A 24,100-nucleotide genomic window follows, 5' to 3' on the forward strand; every position below is an offset into this window, starting at 1 on the left:
TCACAGAGGAGTAGGAGGTTTAATGTCCTGGTATAAGGACTGGAGCCCTTTAAGAACGTGTTTGGTGACTGGATGAGCAAAAACAGAAGTACCGTCGATTTTGTCATGAAAGACTGCTATGACAGCTAAGTGGACTTTGATGGAGCTGAAAAAAAAGCCAGATTGCTTCAGGTGTAGTAGGTAATCAAGTATGGCTGGAAGATGTGCCAAAGTGGGAAGAATGTGGTTGTTCGAGCACCAGTGTATGAATCGTTTCCACTTTTGGAGATATGTGGTGCGAGTAGATTGTGTTCTGCTATGTAAGAGTACTCTTTGAACCTGTTCAGAGCGTGCTAGTTTGCTTTGTGAGAACCACGAAGGAACGAAGCTTTGAGGAGAAACATGGATAGGCTGGGGTGGAGAAATCAGCTGTGTTGTTGCAATAGGAGGTTTGGAGTGAGAGGCAACAAAATTGGTGGACGAATTTACATTCTGGTGAGGAACGGATACCACGGTTGTCTGGACCATGACGGGGCAATCAGAATTACCATGGCACAATCTGTTCATATCTTTCTCAGAACTCTGTGGAGAACTGGTATCGGGGGAAAAGCATACATTAAGTGTTGAGCCCATGAGATCAGGAACGCAACTTCTAGGGAATGTTTGCCCAATCCCACTCTGGAGCAAAATTTGGGACATTTCTTGTTCTTTGCAGGTCCAGGGTTGGATAGTCCCAAACACGGAATATATCGCATATGATTATGCCATTTTTCTCCTATTTGTGATCCCAGGGAAAACATCTGCTTAGCTTGGTATTCAGGGCCCCGGGAAGATAAGCAGCTGATATACAGATGTTGTTTGCAAAGCACCAATTCCAGAGCTTCATGGCTTCTGAGCAAAGCAAGTGAGATCGAGTCCCTCCTTGCCTGTTGACATAGAACATGCATACGATGTTGTCTGTCATTATCTGAACATGTTGGTTCCAAATGAATAGGAGGAAGTGATGGCAGGCATTGCGTATGGCTTGCAATTCTAGGATGTTTATCTGCAGGGAGGCTTTAGTGGAAGACCATAGCCCCTGGGCTGTGTGGTGGGACGTGTGTACTCATCATTATGAGTGATGGGGAGTCCAGGAGAAAAGGGATTCCTGAGCAGAGGTTAAAAGGAACTGTCCACCATTGGAGGGAGTCTTTGACTCTAAAGGGTATGGATAGAGGCTTGTTTAGAGCGCGTATGTTTGGTCTGTAACTGTGGCCAACTGTGGCTAAGATTGGAAGCACCTCATGTACAGATGTGCACTAAAGTACACAAGGCCATGTGGCCTAATAGCTGCAGGCAGTCTAATCCTGTGACTGGGGGACTGTTGCAAAGTTTTGTAACCAGGAGTTTTCTGGTGTTGAAATGATCAAGAGGGAGAGATGCTATTCCCATTCAGGGATCAAAGTGCGTTCTTATGAACTCCAGTTGTTGGGTAGGAGATAAGGGAGATTTGTTTTTGTTTATTTGTAAGCCCAGGGAAAGGAAGCAAGTGACAGTAAGAGCTTCATCGAGCATTGAGGCTTTGAGGAGACAATCGTCGAGGCATGGAAATATTATAACCTCCCGTCTCCTGGCTAGGAGTTTGGAGAAAACTCAAGGGGGTGGGGAGGAGAGTAGATAGGCCGGAGGGCAACACTCTGTATTGAAAATGTGTCTAACCGAGGGTAAAATGAAGAAAACATCTGTGGGCTGGGCGAACAGTCACATGAAAATAGGCGTTCTGTAGGTCTAGGGATGAAAACCAATTGCCCTGTTCCAGCACTGGGATTATGGTGGTGAGGGTAACCATTTTGAACTTTTGCTTTTTGATAAATTTGCTTAGCTGCCTGAGGTCAAGGATCGGTCGCCATCCCCTGGTTTTCTTTTCTATTAAAAAGTAATGGGAATAGAAACCTTTCCCTCTGTTCAGGCATGAGTTCCACTGCCCCAATTGAAGGAGATGTTGTACTTCTTGGAGGAGCAGTTACTCATGAGAGGGGTCCCTGAAGAGGGACGGGGAGGGTGGATGGGTGCGAGGCGGGGAGAGGAAAGGGATGGAATAGCGAACTGTGATGACCTCTAAAGCCAAACTTGTCAGTGGTAATATTTTGCCATTGATGGGAGAATGGGCATAGGTGGTGACCAAAAATAGGGGCAGGTGGTGTAAGCGCTGAAGTGGGAATATTGTTTTCTATATCCTCGACTAAGGCTTCAAATTTGCTTATTGGTCGGAGGGGGTTGAGATGCTGCCGAGGGGCTGGGACAGCAACATTGGTATTTGGGTCTCTGGCGTTGTTGTTGCTGTTGCTTGTGAGATCTATGGACTTGCTGGGTGTATATGGGGTAGCATGGTCACTGGTAAGGCTGGTATCTATACTGTCGCCTTCTGGTTGTAGGGGTTTTAATTCCTAGAGACCAAAGAATTGCCCTGGAGTCCTTCATGGAGTGCAGTACGTCATTCGTGGTGGCGGCGAATAGTTTGTCACTGTCGAAGGGGAGATCCTCAATGGTACTCTGGACCTCCCAGGGAAAAGAAGAGGATGAGAGCCATGACCCTTGGTGCATAACGACTGCTGTGGCAGTGGACCATGCCACAGTATTGGCTACATCAAGGGCAGCTTGAAGAGCAGTGCGGGAGAAGATTTGTCCCTTGGAAACTATGGCTGTAAATTGTTTCTTTTCTTCTGGAATGTGACCAATAAAGTCCATGAATTTATTGTAATTTGTGGTCGTATTTTGCTAGAACGGCTGTATAATCAGTAATGTGAAATTGCAACATGGAAGAAGTGTATACCCTATGTCCGAGCAGATCTAATTGCTTACTGTCCTTGGCAGAAGAGGCGGAGCAGGGAAACTCGGGTTTGTTCTTTTGGTTAACTGCGTCTACCACCAGCAAGTTTGGTGCTAGGTGAGTAAAAAGGAATTCCAAGCTCTTGGAAGGAATAAAGCACTTCCAGGGTGCTCGCTTACAGGTAGGCAGGCTTGCAGCCAGGGTTTGCCAAATGGCCTTGGCGGGTTCTAAAAGGGCTGTGTTGATAGATAATGCAATGCTAGAAAAAAAAGAGGGCTGCAGGATGTCGGTTAGCTCATGCGGCTGTTCGGGGACTTCCTCCAGGTTAATTCGTAGCTCATTGGCAACTCTTTTAAACAGGTCTTGAAATTTTGAGAAAGTTGTCTGATGACGTCGGAGGAGGAGGAAGCAATGCTTCATCAGGTGGAACAACTGGTTCTACTGAGTTAGAGGCAGGCCGTGCTTGCTCTTGTGGTTGTGACATGGCTGCCTGGTGTCTGGGGTCAGTGACAGGGTTGTCAGCTGGTGGTAACCAAGCTGGTCTCACGCCTGGCTGCAGTGGCAAAACGAGTGTGGTCCTGAGTATAAGGAGCCCATGGAGCCCAATATTGCCACTGTGGTGGGAGGGCATGGGTGGTGCCATCCGGGGGTTCACGCACCATGGGTTCACGCACTCAGAGCAGGACCAGATAGTTTTTCTATGACCTCTCTTGATGGCTGTGAATGGGAGATCTGATAAGGTGAAAATTCTCCCTGCAACCCAGATTCCTCATCACTGGAGGAAAGCTGTGCGGACCTTGCCTGAGTGTTTGGAGAGAAGTAGGTGTTAAGTAGGGGTGACTGCAAGATAGGTGACACCAGCAGGTCCCTCGAGTGTGTGAATTGCAGTGCCGCAGTGCCTCTGTAAGGGGAGCGCTGAGCATGAGGAATTTGTTGTGAGGCGGGATTCCTCTGCACCGGTGTCCTGAGTGTTCTGTCACTGCTGGTTAGCTCAAAGGCTGACAGTGCCAGGAGAGAGAAGAGGAGCCTGCGGGGGGTGAGGCAGGCTAGTATGTGTCAGCACTGCTTCCACTGTGGTACTGAATGGTGCCATGTGACAGGCAGGCAACTGAAAGCCTGAAGCCTCGGCACTGGAGGTTGGTGCAACTGCTGCAGCCGCAGGCGCGTTTCGCCTGGTGCATCAAAGGTACTCACCCTGGGGAGCGTGGGGAGGGAAGCAATACCCGGAGAAGTCTTATCCCCACAAATACCCTTTGCGGGTGAGAGAGACTGATTTTTTTTGAAGTTTTCTTTTGTCTCTTTGAAGCAGGGGGGCTGTGGTGTATAGCAGAGTCGGAGCTCAGGTCTGAGGCTGGTCCGAGAGATTTTTGCAGCAAGACTAGTTTTAACTGCAGCTCCCAGTCTTTGCATGCCCTGGATTTTAATTTGCTGCAATGAGCACATTTTTGGGGGATGTGGGACCTCCCACATTTAATACATTTAGAGTGTCCATCTGAAAGAGGGATGGCGTCATTACAACTAAAGCAGCACTTAAAACCTGGAGAGAGAGGCATGTCGGAAGCGGCTGCGCTGACAGGAAAAAAAAAAGTATTTTTATTTGCTTTAAAGAGAAGAGAAAATAAGAGGGAAAAGAGTTGAATAAGGGAGAGAAAAAATTCTCTAGCAAGTCTGCTGAGCTCTGTCTCAGGTCGGGGATGGTAGAGAAGGAACTGAGGAGACCAGTCACGCACGTATACCATTAAGGCACATTCAGCGCGTGGGGCAGGCTCTGCGCATGCGCAACCGGTATGAGTACTGTGGTCAAAATCTCCAAGCGAAGGCACAGGGATGCACCAACACCTGGAGTGGAGCACCCACAGGGACATCTCTTGAAGAAAAGTCTCTGCTTTTGTTTAAAAAAAAAAAAAGTTTTGCATCCTCATGGTTGCAGAGAAAAGCTTGAAAACATGATCCAAGTGCACCCTATAGGCTCAGAAACCAAAAGGCAAAGTAAAAGATCCCCACATTTATTATTTTTTAAAAGCATGATTTTAAAATCCAGTCTCTTGAGTTGTGGGGGCCTGTCTCATGATTTGTGAACCCTTGGGATTCGCAATACAAGGATCAATACATTTACCCACCCTTTATTACCCTGGGTTAAAGAAGAAATCAATCTACTCAAACCCACGATAACAAAAGATTTAAAAAGTGTTATTGCATCTCCATCTGATGGTGAAGCCAGTTATCAGTACAAGTGCCACAGCCAAGTAATCTGGTGGAAGAGACACAAGGTCTCAAACAAGGTGTTAAAGGATCAGATAGCAATCAGCTGGGCCAAGCTCTGGAGAATCAATTTTGCATGCCACGAGGGTGGCCTGAGTGTGGGAAAGGGTCCCAAGTGTTTGCTAGGTTTTACAGTATTTTTATTTCAGCCATTGTTGGTTTCTTTTCTTTCCCTCACACTTCACAGAATGCAGAGAGGACCTCATAAATAATGCACTGAGTATGTTAGTGGAGCTAGGAGCTCCCTACAGTGTGAGAAATGCTACATCACTTTATGAAAATTTCTGCTTGGGAGTCCTGAGTAGCCAGTCATGCATGTGCAGCATTCCTTACTAACTGCTTGCTAAAGAGAGAGATTGGGAGCTGTCCAAAGTCACCAATCCTGGGTCACGTACTGTAGCAAGTGGGGCATCTCTAAGCTGCCTTGCTGTCAGCATTCCTAATGGGAAGGCTGAACATGTAAGGGTTTAGGTACAAATCGTTTTATGAAGCTCACTAACTTTCCGATAGGAATGCTGAATGAGGCTTTCCACTTGCACTACAGCCCTGAACTCTCATCTAACCATCAAGGTACTTAGACAGACCCCATCAGAGTGGATTTGATTTAAATCACATTGATTTGACTAGTGATTTAAATCACATTGATTTGACTAGTGATTTAAATCACTAGTCAGGAAGACTCGATTTAATGACGGATTTCTACATAAAAGTGCATTCTTGTTGGTTGTTATAACCTTAATACACATTCTTCACAACTCAGAGATAGATGTGGGTTTCATTTTTAGAAGGTATACACTATATCTTTTTAAAGAGATCTATTTAGAAAACTTTTCAGTTAAGTTTTACAGCTATATGAGAAAATGAATGTTTAGTTATTTCATTTATCAAAGGTAATTGAAGCAGATATTTATGAAGTCATTGGGGGGGTGAACTATCTCCAATTCAACAGGTTAATCATTAATATTTGGAGGATTTTCTTGCCATGCTGTATTAGGAGGAGAACATCAGACAGACAGACATTTAAGCTGTTTTATTTAACTGAAACAACAACATTATGTATTCTGGATTTTTTTCTTCAACAGCAAACGTACTATTTTAACAAAACAAGCACATAAATTTCCAAATTTAGTTAAACATTCAAGTTTTTTAAGATCAGGTTTGTTCTTGTTAAATTATTTTTAACTAAAATAGTTAAATTAAGTATTAAAAAAAAACCCCAAAATTAAATTGACTATGTCAACCAGGTCAACATGAAAAACTTAAAATGTGGCCTTCTGTAGCTAATTCAGTTGTCTTCACCTTAATTTTCCTGTTTGTTCATAATCTGGAAAAGAAAAACAAGCTTTTCTGCTTTTTCACATCCCAAACGATTTCTCAGTTTGGAATAGAGTTAGTCCAAAAGAAGAAAATATTCTTTCTTCGTCAGCTGAAGAAACTACTGCTGTTAAAAGTGAGATTACACTGGTCTACAATTTTTGAGAAGTCGTCTGCTTCAGAGATAAAATGTGATATTTATTATGTATTTTGATGTGCTGAATTCATATGACAAAACAACTGACTGGCTACTGTTTCTAAGATATTTAAGTTTTTACATTTCATGTCTATGTATATTGTGTAGATAGTAGAGTTTTAATCATAAATTGTAAACCTAGGTCTTTTCATGTGTTTATGGTTGCTTTACATGATAATATTTCACCTGTCCTGTTTATGTAACACTTTAAAAATCAGCAAAAGGGTTATATAAATAAAATTGATTATGAAACAAAAGGCAAAAAACTATTATGTACATAGTTTAGTCCTATTCAGTGTCTACTCGGCGCTTCTTGGCTTGTCTCTTGTATTCATTAAATGGAGCATCTCTTGTCACTGTCCAGAAATAGTCTGCAAGCATTGATGGGCTCCATTTGCCCTGATAGCCTGCCAGGAGATTCTACTGCTGTAGTCTGGAGCCCAACAGCTCTGCCTTACTCTTGGGTAGTTCCAAATCCCTGACAAGGTCGTTCAGTTCACCTTGTGTTATGAGGTGTGGTTCAGAGGAGGAGGACGGGAGAAAATGTGGGTCCTGTGATATTGAAGGTTCAGGACCAGAAGTTTCATCCTCTTCCTCTTTCTCGTCTGACTCAAGTGAGAATGATTCTGGTGCATCAGGAACCAGCAGTCCTTCTCCGGTTTACTGGGCGCATAGCTGATGGAATGTTTGGATAATGCACAGTCCACTTTTTCTTCTTTGACACACCTTTCCCAACTGGAGGCACCATGCAGAAGTAACAACTGCTGGTATGATCTGTTGGCTCTCTCCAAATCATTGGCACTGCAAAAGGCATAAATTTCCTTTTCCTGTTCAACCACTGGCGAAGATTTGCTGCAAAAGTGTTGCAGCATATGTATGGGGTCCACCTCTTATCCTGATCTCCAATTTTGCAGCCAAAATAAAGGTGATAGGCTTTCTTAACCATAGTGCTTATACTGCGCTTTTGTGATGCAAAAGTCACTTCACCACAAACATAGTAGAAATTATCTGCACTGTTCACACAAGTACAAGGCATCTCTGCTCACTTTGGCTAAACAGAAATGTGTCCCTTTGCAAAATCAAACACTGATAAATGAGAGCATGACACTGTATGATTTCTAGAGCTGATATAGGGCAATTTGTTCAGCAGAGTGATGTAAGCTTCGTTATGATTGCATCATCCATGATGTCTAGGAATAACATGATGCAATTCATATCATGTATGATGCAATACCAGCTTCAGATTGCATCATTCATTGTTTTGCCTAAAAAGCAAGTACTGTCCAAACCCAGTCATAGATTTATTCATAGATCCAGTCAAAGATGTATTTTAGTCATTTCTGGTCTAAACTGAGATCCCTTCCCTTTATAACTCACTTATCCTCCGCCATTCCCAAATCAAGGGTCGTATATACTGACCCAATAGCATATCTTGAAAACTAGAGCCTATCAACAATTTTAAGCATCATTTTCGTTCTCAGTGACCCAAAAATAGTAAAGTTGGACTACATTTAATTCAGAAGCATTTTGGCTGTAGAGCAGTGTTATCACTTCAACAGTCTCTGAATCCAAGTATTTAAGTGACATCCACCAGTTCACTAGCGTGACTTTCTTTAAAACAGCAGCAGCAAACATATATTTCTTCAATGGTTCACCCTTACTCTCAAGTTCATTATAGCTGGCATTATGGAAAGATGATTGCTGGGTGTCCTTGTCATAGCCAACTCCTCTTCTTCAGCAGTTAAGGTTTGACCCTGGTACTGAGTATTGAGAATATATGCAAAAAAATGAGCTGGAGATAGTGCTTGTCCCATTCGTTTTTTTAATGCTTGTTATTTAACTCTGTCATTGCATATATCTCTTTTTAACATCTCACTCAGTTCCTTCCGAATTTCAACAGCGTCAGCAATAAAATAGCTATTTCTCTGCATTTTGTTCAACACTACAGAAATAGGCTTCAGAGTATTCAGCATGTGTTCAACATTTCTCTTAAGCCCAATGCTGAGAACTTTGGCTGTGACAGCATCATCTATTTTTTTTCACGATTTTGTTCACAAAGTCATCAGAATAGGCCAGTTCTTGGTATAGTGCTCAAAACAGTCCACTACTGAGTTCCATCACACATCTTGTGGGAGAGTTAGCTTGGTTCCTCCCCCTTTCTTCAGAGCAGCTGCTGCAAAGTGGTTGTTATGGAAGTATTTTGCAATTTCAACAACATTAGCCTTTATTTCTGGAACACTGAAGTCTTTGGCTAGGTAGGAAGTGAATTAAATGAGCACTGCAAACACATGTTATTAGCTTTGGACCTTCTTCATTCTCTTCTAAATAATTTCTTCTCCTCTTGGATACATTTGCAGAATTGTCTGTGACCAAGCTGCGTACTAGACATTTGAATTTTTTCCCCACAGTTTGTTATAGCTTTTACCTCTACATCTTGTAAGTATTCTGCTGTGTGTGCATTTCCTGATGTATCAATTGTTTCTGTAAGGAAGACATTCCCTTCTTCTGTTGTCACACAAGCACATACAACAGGATCATTGTGGACATTGCTCTACCCATCGAGACTCAGGTTAACAATTTTACCCTCTAGATCTTTTACACGCTGCTCAATTTCTCCTTCATAAACGTTATCCAGCAATTTGCCTGCGACATCTGCTCTGTTGGGTGGATTGTATCCTGGTCTTAATGACTGAACCACGTTAATGAAGTGTGGGTTCTCAATCATACGGAAAGGAAAGCTTGTTGCATAAACAAACAGGGCAATTTTTTCATCAATTACCTCTTTTTGTAATCTGCTGGTTCTTATCACAAACTTATCTATGGTTGTTTATGGATGATGGAGATTTTTTTTTCTTTTTGCTACAGGTGATATACTGTGGCTATGTGACATACATGATGTGACTGAAACACTATCACTGGCTCATAACTCTGAAACTATAAAAAATGATGATGATCTTGAAGGTGGATAATCTTCAGAATCCTGTATGTTGAGGACGGATTCTCCTAAACAAAATAAATCAATGCAATTATTTAATTATTATCACCATACTGCTCATTTAGTATTACTCACTGCATTCACTGACACTCAGTACTACTCAGAACAACTTTAAAAGTGAAATTGTAAAAGGAAGATCTGCCCAGTTTATTTTTTATCATAACTGCATCTAAAATGATAGTAACAGAGTAACAACCACATTTTTTGCTCAAACAGGAGAATTCAAGAATAGTCCAGAAGAAAGACAGGCAGTCCTTAAGAAAGAAGTATGAAATAAAAAATTTTACCAACCTGAAGATCTGCAAGTTCAGACATGTTCCTTTCATCATCTTAATGCAGCTTCCTCCTGAGAAGGAACACTTCTCATGATGTTGTTTCATTTGGGCAACCAGGCCTTGCATTTCTTTGTTGCACTGTTTGCATTTTGCATGCATACCTGTCTTAGCCAGAGATAGAGGAACTTCATTAAAATATTCCCAAACTGAGTCTCTTTTATGGCCTGCTGCCATTATAGGTGTGACGGGTTGGATCACAGAAACCCCCTTGGGAACTGCCAACTGATGTGCCAAGACAACTTCTGCCCCTGCTTTCCCTGCCAGCTTGGGACTCCAGGACCCTGGCTTGTTGAGCCAGACATGCCAGTCTGCTCCAACACAGACCCAGGGTCTGAACCACGTACCCCAAAGCTGCAGACTTAGCTGAAAACAACTTGAGAAGTGTTCCTGTCTTTAACACTCAGATGCCCAACTCCCAATGGGGTCCAAACCCCACTACATCTCTTTTACACTGTATAAAGCTTATACAGGGTAAACTCAAATTGTTCGTCCTCTATAACACTGATAGAGAGATATGCACAGTTGTTTGGGCCCCCCCCCGCCCCAGGTATTAATACATACTCTGAGTTAATTAATAAGTACAAAGTGATTTTATTAAATACAGAAAGTAGGATTTAAGTGGTTTCAAGTAGTAACAGACAGAACAAAGTGAATTACCAAACAAAATAAAATAAAACACGCAAGTCTGAGTCTAATACAGTAAGAAAACTGAGTACAGATAAAAACCTCACCCTTAGAGGAATTCTAGTAAGCTTCCTTTTACAGACTAGTCTCCTTCTAGTCTGGGTCCAGCAATCACTCACACTCCCTGTAGTTACTGTCCTTTGTTCCAATGTCTTTCAAGTATACTTGGGGGTGGAGAGGCTCTCTCTTTAGCCAGTTAAACGAAATGGAGGAGTCTCCCAGGGGTTTAAGTAGACTCTCTCTTGTGGGTGGAGACACCCCTTCTCTCTCCTATGCGAAGTCCAGCTCCAAGATGAAGTTTTGGAGTCACATGGGCAAGTCACATGTCCATGCATGACTCAGTCTTTACAGGCAGCAGCCATTGCTTACCTGCTACCTTGAACGTCCTCTTGTAGACTTCTTATGTGGATTGGAGCCTTCCAGGATTCATTGTCCCTTAAGTGCTTGATTGAGCACTTAATTTGCGCATTTCTTTCTCAAGAAACTGACCAAATGCTTTACAAAGGCTACCTAAAAATCAAGCCACTACACAGCCAATATTCATAACTTCGAATACAAAAATGATACATACATACAAATAGGATTAATATACTCAGTAGACCATAATCTTTACAGAGATATGTTACATGGCATATGTAGCATAAAACATATTCTAGTTATGTCATATATACATTCATAACAAGTATTCATAACAGGTATAACAAGTGAGGTTCCGCAGGGGTCTGTTTTGGGACCGGTTCTGTTCAATATCTTCATCAACGATTTAGATGTTGGCATAGAAAGTACGCTTATTAAGTTTGCGGACGATACCAAACTGGGAGGGATTGCAACTGCTTTGGAGGACAGGGTCAAAATTCAAAATGATCTGGACAAGTTGGAGAAATGGTCTGAGGTAAACAGGATGAAGTTCAATAAAGATAAATGCAAAGTGCTCCACATAGGAAGGAACAATCAGTTTCACACATACAGAATGGGAAGAGACTGTCTAGGAAGGAGTATGGCAGAAAGAGATCTAGGGGTCATAGTGGACCACAAGCTTAATATGAGTCAACAGTGTGATACTGTTGCAAAAAAAGCAAACATGATTCTGGGATGCATTAACAGGTGTGTTGTAAACAAGACACGAGAAGTCATTCTTCCGCTTTACTCTGCGCTGGTTAGGCCTCAACTGGAGTATTGTGTCCAGTTCTGGGCACCGCATTTCAAGAAAGATGTGGAGAAATTGGAGAGGGTCCAGAGAAGAGCAACAAGAATGATTAAAGGTCTTGAGAACATGACCTATGAAGGAAGGCTGAAGGAATTGGGTTTGTTTAGTTTGGAAAAGAGAAGACTGAGAGGGGACATGATAGCAGTTTTCAGGTATCTAAAAGGATGTCATCAGGAGGAGGGAGAAAACTTGTTCACCTTAGCCTCCAATGATAGAACAAGAAGCAATGGGCTTAAACTGCAGCAAGGGAGATTTAGGTTGGACATTAGGAAAAAGTTCCTAACTGTCAGGGTAGTTAAACACTGGAATAGATTGCCTAGGGAAGTTGTGGAATCTCCATCGCTGGAGATATTTAAGAGTAGGTTAGATAAATGTCTATCAGGGATGGTCTAGGCAGTATTTGGTCCTGCCATGAAGGCAGGGGACTGGACTCGATGACCTCTCGAGGTCCCTTCCAGTCCTAGAGTCTATGAGTCTATAAGCATATTTCTATAAAGCCTTATGGGGTGAACCATCACAATAGGTTTTCCCTTCTAGAGAGAGAATGGTATGGTAGATCTCAAATTAATGAAGGCTACGCTCAGAAAGACCTCAAGACTTCTGGAATATGTTGCTCAAACAGTTTCACTTTTGTTTTTACTGCCTGTCCCTCCCTTCTCACATTTATCTCTAGACTTCTTCTCCTTGTCCAGATCTATTCCACCCCCAACAATCTTCTATTCATTGAACTTTTTGAAACTTTGCACTTTTAGGAGAGAGGTAAGGGATTGACTCTGTGTACACAAATTTGCAGATGGACAATAGAGTTGAGGTCTGTTATTTCTCACCTCGATATATTATTTATTTTAAAATATTTTTGCTGTTAATAAGCAAGTTATCTCTGGAGACCCAAATACATAGTTGGAGAACTGCAAAACTAAGTAGACCAGTGTTTCTCAAACTAAGGCCGCCACTTGTTCAGGGAAAGCCCCTGGTGGGCCAGGCCAGTTTGTTTACCTGCCGCGTCCGCACGTTCGGTTGACCGTGGCTCCCACTGGCCACAGTTCGCTGCTCCAGGCCAATGGGGGCTGCAGGAAGGGCGGCCAGCACATCCCTCGGCCCACGCTGCTTCCCAGCCCCCCATCCACCCTCCTTCTTCCCGGGGTAACACGGGAACCCTTATTCCTACCAGGTTTAAACCCCTCTGTCTGTAGTTTGCTTGCAATAGATGCTTGAATTTGCTCAAATTGATCAGCTAGAGTAGCCATCTCCTCCACAATTTTTACCTTTTTGTTCCATAAACACTGTTTCACATAATCTCTATATATACTCAGGAAATGTTCCTGAGCAAAAAGATCACACATTCTTTCAAAACTTGTAACACCTTATCCATCAAATCTTTCATCTGGTTTACAAGTGTCACATTACCCATCCCAACAACCTTCTTAAGGCTTCAAAATTTTACCCTATATGTTTCAGTGTAATCTGAAACTGTTTTAAAACCATTTCCTTGAATTTACAATAATCTGAAGCATCTAGAGATGCTAGTATCTTATTGAATATATCCAGAACTCTCCCAGACAACTTTGCAACCAAAATGGGCATCTTTTGGTCTTCAGGAATCTCATGAAGTACACACAGCTTCTCAAAGGTGATGAAATATTCAACAATGTCCCCTGTCCTGCTGTATGCAGGACACAACTGTTCCCATTTCTGGATTTTTGGAGAGGTGGGAATCCCTGGTGTGCAGGGGTTCTGTTTCTGCTTCTCTAGCAAGTCCAGTTGATGCATTCCTTCTCCTCCATGCCTAGTTTCTGGGCTTCAATTTCTTTGCCAGCCTCTATCTTTTTCAGTTCAAAGGCTTTCTGGTGTGCAGCTTCTTGCCTGGCATTCTCTGCTTTTATGGCTCTTCAGTATGCAGCTTCTTGTGCATCAATTTCCACCTGTTTTAATTCCATAAGTCTTTTGTGTTCTTTCCCCCTCTCTTCTGCCTGCAATATGCACAGCTCCAGCTTCTTACTAGTTTTACTTTCACTCATTTCCCTGCTTTTCTGACCCTACTACCCTTTCCCAAAATAAGAAAACAGAAAATAAACTGGTAACCACTTTGGCTGATCTCTAGCCACCACACTTAAATCTCACTTAAAATCACCACCCATGCATGAAGTGCAAATCTCACTCAGGACAACAACCTGTGCACTTAATCCTGTATGACTACGCCACTGTGATGGGTTCTCCTTCGGGGTGCCACCTGGAACTGGGGTATCACTGAGCCCTCTGACTCACCAGCCTGGGCTCCCTCTTATACTGTGCTGCTGTGACAAGTTGCAAAGCCCTCCAGCCTGCACTTTTACCAACATTCATACAGGCAGGGACACACCCAGCTGCAGTTACACTCAGACTCTCTAACCAACAGCTTCCCAGCCTGGGACCCCAGAGCAGTACTGTCCTGCCCTGGTCAAATCTGGCCAGCATATGGGTTTAATACCTGGTCCGCCTCTCCCTCAACGTGAAGAGAACAATACACACTTGGGGTAACCAATCAGAGATTCTCCTCAAGCACTCCAGTCAAAGCTTACTGGTATAGATTAAAACAAAACAAGTGAATTAACTACAAAAGATAGATTTTAAGCGATTATAAGGGATAGCAAATAGATAAAAGCAGATTACCTAGCAAATAAACAAAAGACGCAAACTTAAATTAATATACTAAATAGATTGGATATGACTTATCAGAGTCTCACCCTGAGAAATGATACAAGCAGCATGCACATTCTTAAAGGACAAGCTGCACTTGCTTTACAGCTTGGAATCCCCAGGTGTTTCATACACAGGCTAGAAATCCCTGGGGCCCGGATCAGGCACTTCTCCCAGTGCAGTCTTTGTCCCTCAGGTGTTTCTAGGAGCCTTCTTGTGTGGGGACTGAAGAACCGCTAATGATGTCACGCCCTGCCTTATATAGCTTTTTCATATGGCGGGAACCCTTTGTTACAAAGCTTGGTTCCCAGATCAGTCTGTGGAAAAATACTGACATCTCAAAATGGGGTCCAGCATCATGTGGCCTGGTCACATGTCCTTGTAGAGTTATAGAGGCCATTACTCACAGACTGTCTGTAGTGTTCTCAGGAAGGCTCACCAGGTGGGAGATAAGCTTCTCCTGAGGCCTACAGTTCTCCCTAATGACTCATTGCCCTGAACAGGCCCTTCCCAACCAGCTATCTAGACTGAAAGCATCTTGTCTCGAGGGCGTTATCCAGGTGTAACTACATTTGAAATACAGATACATGATCAATATTCATAAATTCAGACACAAAAATGATACATGCATACAAATAGGATAATCATACTCAGCAAATCATAACTTTTCCAATGATATCTCACATAACCCATCATGCATAAAATGCATCATAATTATGTCATAATCATATCACTATGAAGAATGAGGTGCGGTGTCACACACACCACTTAAAGAAAAGATGGTTACTCACCTTCGTAACTGTTGTTCTTTGAGATGTGTTGCTCATATCCATTCCAATTAGGTGTGTGCGCGCCACGTGCACAGCCTTTGGAGAACTTTTACCCTAGCAACACCTGGTGGGTTGGTCATGGAGTGGCGCCTTTATGGTGCTGGATATATACCCTGGCTGACCCAGCGCCCCTTCAGTTCCTTCTTGCCAGCTCCTCCGACAGAGGGGAAGGAGGGTGGGTTTGGGTTACAAAGGTGAGTAAAAGCAGCAAAGAATCCTGTGGCACCTTATAGACTAACAGACGTTTTGGAGCATGAGCTTTCGTGGGTGAATACCCACTTCCTCAGATGCATGTAATTACATGCATCTGAGGAAGTGGGTATTCACCCACGAAAGCTCATGCTCCAAAACGTCTGTTAGTCTATAAGGTGCCACAGGATTCTTTGCTGCTTTTACAGATCCAGACTAACACGGCTACCCTCTGAAAGGTGAGTAAGCGTCTTTTCTTCTTCAAGTGCTTGCTCATATTGATTCCAGTTAGGTGAGTCCCAAGCCTTACCTAGCCGGTGGAGTCAGAGTGAAGTATGATAGATTGTAGTATCGCCCTACCAAATACCACATTGTCTCTGGCCTGTCTAACAACGGCATAATGTGAGGCGAACGTATGCACTGAAGACCAAATAGCAGCTCTGCAGATCTCCTGGCCTGGCACCTGGGTCAGGAAAGCTGCTGACAAGGCTTGAGCCCTCGTGGAGTGAGCGGTGAGATGGGGGGTTGGGACCCTGGCCAGAGCACAGCAAGCATGAATACATGATGTAATCCAAGAAGAGATCCGCTGGAAGGAGACCAGAAGACCCTTCATTTGGGCTGCTACCGCGACAAAGATCTGTGTTGTTTTCCAGAACGGTTTTGTATCTTCAATGTAAAAGGCAAGAGCCCTACAAACATCGAGGGAGTGAAGCCGCTGTTCCTGACTATTGGTGTGAGGTCTTGGGAAGAAAACCGGAAGGAAGATGTCCTGATGGATATGAAAAGTTGACACCACCTTGGGAAGAAAGGCAGGGTGAGGTTGTAGCTGCATCTTATCCTCATGGAAAATCGTGTAAGGTGGTTCCAAAGTAAGAGCCTTGAGCTCAGAGACACGCCTCGCTGAAGTGATAGCAATGAGGAAAGCTGTTTCCTGAGAGAGGTACAAAAGGGAACATGTAGCCATAAGTCTGGAAAGGACCATGTTAAGGTCCCACGTGGGTACAGGCCGTCAGACCTGTGGATATAGACGGTCCAGGCCCTGGAGGAACCTACCAACCATGGGGTTGGTGGAGACAGATCGGCCATACACTCCCAGGTGGAAAGCTGAGATGGCCGCTAGGTGAACTCTGATGGATGATATCGCCAGGCCCTGATGTTTCAAGTCCAGGAGATAGTCTAGAATGACTGGCACAGACACTTGGAGGGGAAGCATGTTGTGAAGAGAGCACCAGCATAAGAATCGCCTCCATTTAGCCATATACGTAGCCTGAGTGGAAGGTTTCCTGCTGCCCAACACGACCTGCTGCACCAAAGGATAACAGAGAAGTTCAGAGTGGCTCAGCCATGCAGCATCCACACTGTGAGGTGGAGGGACCACAGGTCGGGGTGACAGAGGTGGCCGCAATCTTGCGGGATCAGGTCCAGAAAGAGAGGCAGCGGAATTGGGGCGTCCATGGAGATCTCTAATAGCGTGGTGTACCAGTGCTGCCTGGGCCATGCTGGGGCGACCAGAATTAGTCATGATCTGTCCCTGCGCGCCTTGATCAGGACCTTGTGTATAAGGGGAAACAGCAGGAAGGCATACAACAGCCTACTCGTCCACAGAAGTAGGAAGGTGTCTGTGAGAGAGCCTGGGGAGTGGCCCTGGAGGGTGCAAAACGCTGGGCCCTTCTGGTTGCTGCACGAGGCAAACAGGCCAACCTGGGGAAACCTCCACTTTAGGAAGATAGAGTGGATGACATTGGGGTGGAGCAACCACTTGTGGGATTGGAAAGACCTGCTGAGGTGGTCTGCCAACATGTTCTGGACCCCAAAGAGAAACAACGTCACCAGGTGAATGGAATGGGCTATGCAGAACTCCTACAGTTGAATGGCCTCTTGACAGAGGAAGGGAGGAACGAGCCCCCCACTTGCTTGTTGATGCAGAACACGGCCGTGGTGTTGTCTGTGAGGACTGCCACACAATGACCATGCAATTGCTCCTAAAAGGCTTGGCACACAAGACGCACCATCATCAGCTCCTGTATGTTGATATGGAGAGAGAGATCAGATGGGGCCCATAGGCCTTGCGTCTGGATGTCCGCAAGGTAAGCACCCCATCCCAGGGCTGACGCATCCATGACAAGGGTCAGGGATGGCTGAGGGGTGTGGAAGGGGACTCCTTCGCATGCCACTCTTGGGTCTAGCCACCATTGGAGGGAGGCCAGGACCCCTCCTGGAACATTGACCACCAGGTTCAGGTTGTCTTGACCTGGGCGGTAGACCGATGTCAGCCAGGCCTGAAGTGGTCAGAGCTGAAATCTGGCATGTCTGGTCATGTACATGCAGGAAGCCATATGACCCAGGAGACTCAAGCATGTTCTTGCTATAGAGATTGGGAAACTTTGAAGGCTCCAGATAAGGCCTGTCAGAACGTGGAAATGAGTGTCTGGCAGGAGGGCTTGGGCATGCACGGAATCTAGTACCGCCCCAATTAATTCTATTCTCTGGGTTGGTTCTAGAGTGGACTTTGCCACATTGATGAGAAGACCTAATCGAGAAAATGTGTTCATGACCACTTGAACGTGGGAGTGCACCTGTTCTTTGGTGCGATCTCTGATAAGCCAGTCATCGAGATATGGGCATACCTGTAGCCATCTCTGATGAAGGGAGGCTGCTACAACTGCCAAACATTTGATGAAAACTCAGGGGGCCGTGGAAAGGCTGAACGGAAGGACTGTGAACTGGTAGTGTCCGCGGTTGACCACAAAGCGGAGGAAGTGTCTGTGTGCCAGATGGATTGCTATGTGGAAATATGCGTCCTTCATGTCGAGGGCAGCGTACCAGTCTCTAGGATCCAGGGAAGGTATAATGGTACCCAAGGAGACCATGCAGAACTTCAACTTTACCATAATTTGTTGAGTCTGCGCAGGTCCAGGATAGGCTGAAGCCCGCCCTTTGCCTTGGGTATTAGGAAGTAATGGGAGTAAAACCCCTTGCCCTTAGCTCCCTTGGAACCTCCTCGATCGCCCCATGGACAGGAGCATTTGAACCTCCTGAATGAGGAGTTGCTCGTGAGAAGGGTCCCTGAAGAGGGACGGGGTTGGAGGGTGGGGAGAAAGATAACTGGAGAGAGTATCCCCTTTCCACCGTGCCAAGAACCCAATAGCCCATGGTTATAAAGGGACCAAACACGGTGGAAATGGGATAAATGATTCAGGAAGGGTGGGGAAGGATCCTGACCGAGGTCTGCTACATTGTCCTCGAGCATCCCTTCAAAAGTTCTGCTTAGAGCCTGCTGAGGGCTTAAAAAGGCCTTGGCCCTAGCTTTGGCCGGGGTGCTGGTTGGAGGGTTTCCTCCTGCTATTACGCCCCTGCCTCCTATAGAAGTCCTGCCTCAACCAAGGATGAGGATAGGAGCATTGGGGCTGAGGCTTAAATAGCTTCTGCTGCATAGCTGGAGTATGCATCCCCAGCGATTGCATTATGGCCCTTGAGTCCTTGAAGCTCTGAAGCCTCAAGTCAGTTTTTTCTGAAAACAGGCCCTCTCCATCAACGGGGAGATCCTGTAATGTTTGCTGAACCTTCGACAGTAAGCTGGAAGCCTGCAGCCAAGATATACATCTCATCACAATGCCTGAAGAGAGGGTCCGAGCGGCAGAGTCTGCAGCGTCCAACGAGGCCTGTGATGAGGTCCTCGCCACCGTCTTGCCCTCTTCCACCAAGGCCCCAAACTCCTCTCTGGACTCCGAAAGAACTAGCTCCTTGAACTTTAACATGGAGTTCCAAGAGTTATAGTTGTATCGGCTCAGGAGTGCCTGCTGGTTTGCGATCTGGAGCTGAAGACTGCCCCAGGAGTAGACTTTGCGCCCAAATAAAATCAAGGCATTTGGTCTCTTTCGATTTGGGTGCCAGGGCTTGCTGACTATGGCACTCCTACCCATTCACTGAGGCCACCCCCAGTGAACAGGGCTGTTGATGTGTGTATAGATAGTTATATCCCTTGGAGGAGAGGAGGAAGTACTTCCGCTCCACTCCTTTAGCAGTCGGAGGAATAGATGTGGGCGTTTGCCAGATTGTTCTGGCCGTGGTCTGAATGGTCCGGATGAGCAGTAGGGCCACCCTAGATGGGGCCTCTGCAGACAAAATGTCAACCACAGGATCCTTCACCTCTATAACCTCCACCGCTTGGAGGTTCATATTCCGCACCACCCTACGTAAGAGGTCCTGGTGGGCACGGAGGTCTATTGCGGGGGGGGGAGGGGGAACCAAAATAGCAGTGCCTGCCACCGCCTTATCAGGTGAGGATGAGGAGGCAGCCACAAGAGGAAGAGGAACATCTGGGCCCTCTTGGTCAGCTGTGTCTCAGAGTCCTGAGCCCGTGATCTCAATGTTTGGACCTAGAAGCGGGGTTGGAAGAGGGTCTGTCTGAAGTGTGGATGGATGGCACCCCAGTCTCCATGCTCCCAGAAGCAGGACAGCTGATGGTGGCCTCTGGCACCCGCAGCTCGGAGGAGGCTGAACAAGAAGCCCCTGATGGAGCACCCTGGCCTGGTGGTACGCCCAGGGGTCCAAAAGGGCCACTGGATAGACCCTTGAATTGGACCTTGCCCTGCACCTGCCAATGAGCAGCCCCTGAGTTCAGAGTGCTGTGATCCAAATGGCAGTGATCAGATAGATGCGACCCCGCGTCTGACTCCGTCGAACAAGAGGCGGAGAGCGATGGCCACTGTGGTGCCGAGAAGGTCTGTGCCAACGCGATGGAGATCAGTACTGCGAAGACGGGGAGCGATGCTGCAAGGGGTAGAGGTGCCAGGATCTAGACCAGTGCCAAGATCTGGATCTAGTCCTTGACAGTGATTAGCGTCAGGAGTGGTGTCTGGACTGAGATCTGCTCCTGGACAGTGACTGGCATATAGAGCAGTGCGAGAATGGTGCTGGGAGTACGACCAGCACCGCGAAAGAGAGCGGTGCTGGGACTGCGAGCGGTGTCGGGAGTGGGAACGGTGCTGAGAGCAGGAACGGTGCCATGGCTCAACCAACAGTGCCAGGTGGATAAGGGCCGGCTTCCCCCAGGATGGGACCACATGAGCAGGGACTGGTGCCTTTGTCTGCTGAGGGGATGCTGATGCTGTCATAGCAATCAGGTCCCTTGCAGCCCCAAATGTGTCTGGAGTTGATAACAACTGGACTTCAACCATGCTACGTATTAGGGAGTCCAGACACACCAGACTCAACGGCTCCACTCTCTGTGCCGGAGTCAACGGTGTCGAAGTCAGCACTTGTGCCCCTGGCTGCTCCTCTACGGGCCACGGCACCGAAGGCGGGTCCAGGGAGGTTGGTGCCTGCTGAGATGGGCCAGCTTTTTCTGGTCTACTGTGCTGCTTCTGACCAGGCAAGTGGGAGTGGTGCCGGACTGATGATGTCGGCTGCGGTGCCAGGGAACGCCGGTGCTGCGGGTCTCCATCAGGGTCCGACCGCGGTGCAGCTCCTACTGTTGCCGCCGGGGTGCTGCACACCTAACCACTCAGTGCTGGGTCTCGGTGCAGTGCTTGAGGTTGAGGGCTAAGAGCTGCTTCCCTGAGAGCTGTCGCAAATGAAAGTCCCGCTCCTTTTTAGTCCAGGGCCGAAAAACTTTGCAGATCCTGCACTTCTTGGTCTGATGAGATCCCTATAGACACTTTAGGCAAGAGTCATGGGGGTCGCCCATTGGCATGGGCTTGGAGCAGGATGCACAGGGTTTAAAGCCTGGAGCCTTGGGCAGGAGCCCAAGCTACTGGTGGGGAGGAGGGAAGATCCCTGCCAACCCGCTAAGTAGAACTATGTACACTGTAACTATATAAAAACTCTGTAACTGTACTATTAACACTGTTGAGAGGAAAAACGCTGGGGAGAATGGAGAGCAGCAAAGCCGAGCTCCACAGTTGCAACGACCGTCATGGGTGTTAAGAAGGAACTGAGGGGGCACTGGGTCGGCTGGGGTATATATCCAGCACCATGAAGGCGCCACTGCAGGGGGTTCCACGGCTGACCCACCAGGAGATGCTAGGGTAAAATTTCTCTGATGGCTATGCATGCAGCATGGACACATCTAATTGGAATCAATATGAGCAAGCTCTCAAAGAAGAATTATGCGTTCTGAGTTAGTACTCCACCACTAGAAGAAATTTCTCATTGTCATCTAGGAAGAACCAGTAGTTTATTGAGAAAGCCTACTGAGGATGAATTAGCCATGCAATTGTAATAGCTATTATCTGGAGCTCACACTGCAAAGCTGCAGCCATTTACCAATTAAAGATTTCTGTCCTTCATTAGAGTTCTTTTTATCCTTCACGTTAGTTTGTTTGCTGGAATCTGCACTGCAATTTTCTATTTAATGTGTTTAAAATACATCACATGCACGGAAGGAAGGACTCTTACTTCTTAATTACCATACTGAAAGTGTAGCATATTCAAATATTTACACATTTGTTTGCTTATTTACTGTTTTGGTGGGAATGTGGGTTCTCATACAGATTCATCACTAAAACTGAAGTGTTTCAAGACCACCAAAGCTCAGCAAGATCAAACTAGCTTTCATTTCATTTATCAGCAACAGCCAGTGCAGATACCTTGAATCATTATGTTCATTAATTGCCTTGGAATATATACAAAGTGTAAGTAGCCACTGAATCACCTTTTCTATTTCTCAAGATCTTTTATAGGGCCTGAAATCCCCGAGGACCTGTGGAAGTTTTTAAATCCATGACTTTTTCAAAATCTTCCAGAACTTGGACATGGATGAAAGTGCACTAACTGACTTAGCACCCAGTGTAGGCATGGACAAGTCATGTTTTAAAATGTTTTTCCTGCTAGGGTTAACAATGACCACATAGCATGTTTTTAAACATGAATATCTATGACCATACTAAGAGGAAAAACAGGTTTATCATGTAAGTTATGACAGATTAGTTTAGTTTTATTGTATTGCAGTAGTCCTGGTCATGGCTAGGCGTTGTAAAAACACGTTCAGTTAATATGTTTTCTAACATGGTACATCTTTTCAAGTGCAGATAAGATCTAAGAAGTCCAATCACTAACATGAGAATTTCCATCCCAAGACGATGACTCACATTTATGAATGAAATCGAGGCCTCCTGTGCGGCTGTGCAGAATAATGATGCTAGGTCAGTGAGACAGTCTCATGAACTCTCATTTGAACACCTTTTAGGTTACTTTGAACTAATTTCACAAGGCCATATTCAGGAACTATTTACCTTGCTGTTTGTTGCTGCAATCAGCACAGCTGACAGCCACAGCATAGCAGGGATGACACAGAGCGTTTAAAAACGCAGCCAAGCAAAGACAGAAGAAACGAGCAAAGCACAAACATTCAAAGTTTTTTAACCTACCTTTTAGGAGATGAAACACTGCAAACAGGAGGAGTGCAGCGGCTATGGAATTGACAGAAGGAGAACGCACAAAGAGAAGACATAAAAAAAGACAGAAAAAGAGGTCAGTGATTTCCTACAACCCCAGCAAAATGCATGGAAGGAGCCTAGGGAGAAACACAGAATAAGGTTTGAATCAAACAACGCCCGAAAAAGAAAAGAGGAGGACAGGTTAACAATATTCCTCATTTAGCATCAGTTCTGTTGTCCTGTCAACCCTCAGACCATTTCCTTCCTGCTGTGTGGTTAGAGCTATCAGAATGTTAGGGGAACAATTCACATCTACTGGGTGGCTCACTCACTATCAAGCAAGTTTGGATAAGGGAATCTGAGTTCTCTCAAATACTTGAGAGAGAGCTTCTGTTGCCTACCTAACCTAACTTTTGCCTACCTAATGTCCAACGTCAAACCTACTCCACGGTCTCTCTTCCAGAGATCATCAGAGATTATGGTATGTTCCAGCAAATGGCACAGAAAGGGTGAAAACTTTTCATTAGCCAGTGACTCTGCTTGTTGCTCTCACCTGGCGATGACAGTACTGAACCTTGCTTGGAAGAAATCTAAGACTGCACCTTTGTTGCTCTGGGCTGACTACTGATAAGTCATTTCTTAGCCGAGTAGCAGCTCCTGGCTTCTTCACTCCCTAATACACACTCTCTGTCTGAAGAACATACACACCGGCTGTCTTAACTCTTTTGCCCTTCCCCAACTGGGAGGAAACCAGTGATATACCTGACTGTCCAATACTTAATGCTTCCAGTGCGGTGCATCAAAAAAAGCCCTGTTCAAAGTTTCTAACCAACACTCCAGTAGACAGAAGCCTTGAAAGGTATGCTTAGATTGCCTGACAAGGGAAGGTGCTGATTTTTTAGAGATCTGACCAACACGAAGAGGCCATACATCAAGGTCTGCAGGAGAAATACAGAAAGGATGTTAACAGGATGTAGGATTCTGAGAACAAGCAGCTGGAAAGGAACATCCGCCTTATGAAGAGATGAATAGCTGCATATAAGAGCACCATCAAGGCTGGTGTCATTTCACAGGCCAACATATGACATAAGAATGGCCATACTGGGTGAAACCAAAGGTCCACTAGCCCAGTATCCTGTCTTCTGACAGTGGCCAGTGCCAAGTGCCCCAGGGGGAATGAAAAGAACAGGTAATCATCAAGTGATCCGTCCCCTATCATCCATTCCCAGCTTCTGGCAAACAGAG

General features: G+C 45.4%; 1 protein-coding gene across 7 annotated transcripts in view; it reads right to left on the reverse strand.

Moving 5' to 3' along the window:
* Positions 1-24,100, reverse strand: part of TBC1D24 (TBC1 domain family member 24) — a 110,249-nt gene that overhangs the window by 37,810 nt on the left and 48,339 nt on the right. For 6 of the 7 annotated variants that reach the window (XR_003998167.1, XR_003998166.1, XR_003998165.1 and 3 more), the window contains exon 3: positions 22,847-22,888. The exons of the other annotated variant lie outside the window; for it this stretch is intronic. Coding sequence is in view for 2 of the 6 variants with exons in the window: in XM_030545578.1 (XP_030401438.1) it covers positions 22,847-22,888 (42 nt within the window). In the remaining 4 variants the exon portion in view is untranslated. The remainder of the gene's footprint in view (positions 1-22,846; positions 22,889-24,100) is intronic. 7 annotated transcript variants of the gene reach the window in all.

This window comes from Gopherus evgoodei, unplaced genomic scaffold, assembly GCF_007399415.2.
Source record: "Gopherus evgoodei ecotype Sinaloan lineage unplaced genomic scaffold, rGopEvg1_v1.p scaffold_38_arrow_ctg1, whole genome shotgun sequence".
In the NCBI taxonomy this organism is placed as follows: Eukaryota; Metazoa; Chordata; order Testudines; family Testudinidae; genus Gopherus; species Gopherus evgoodei.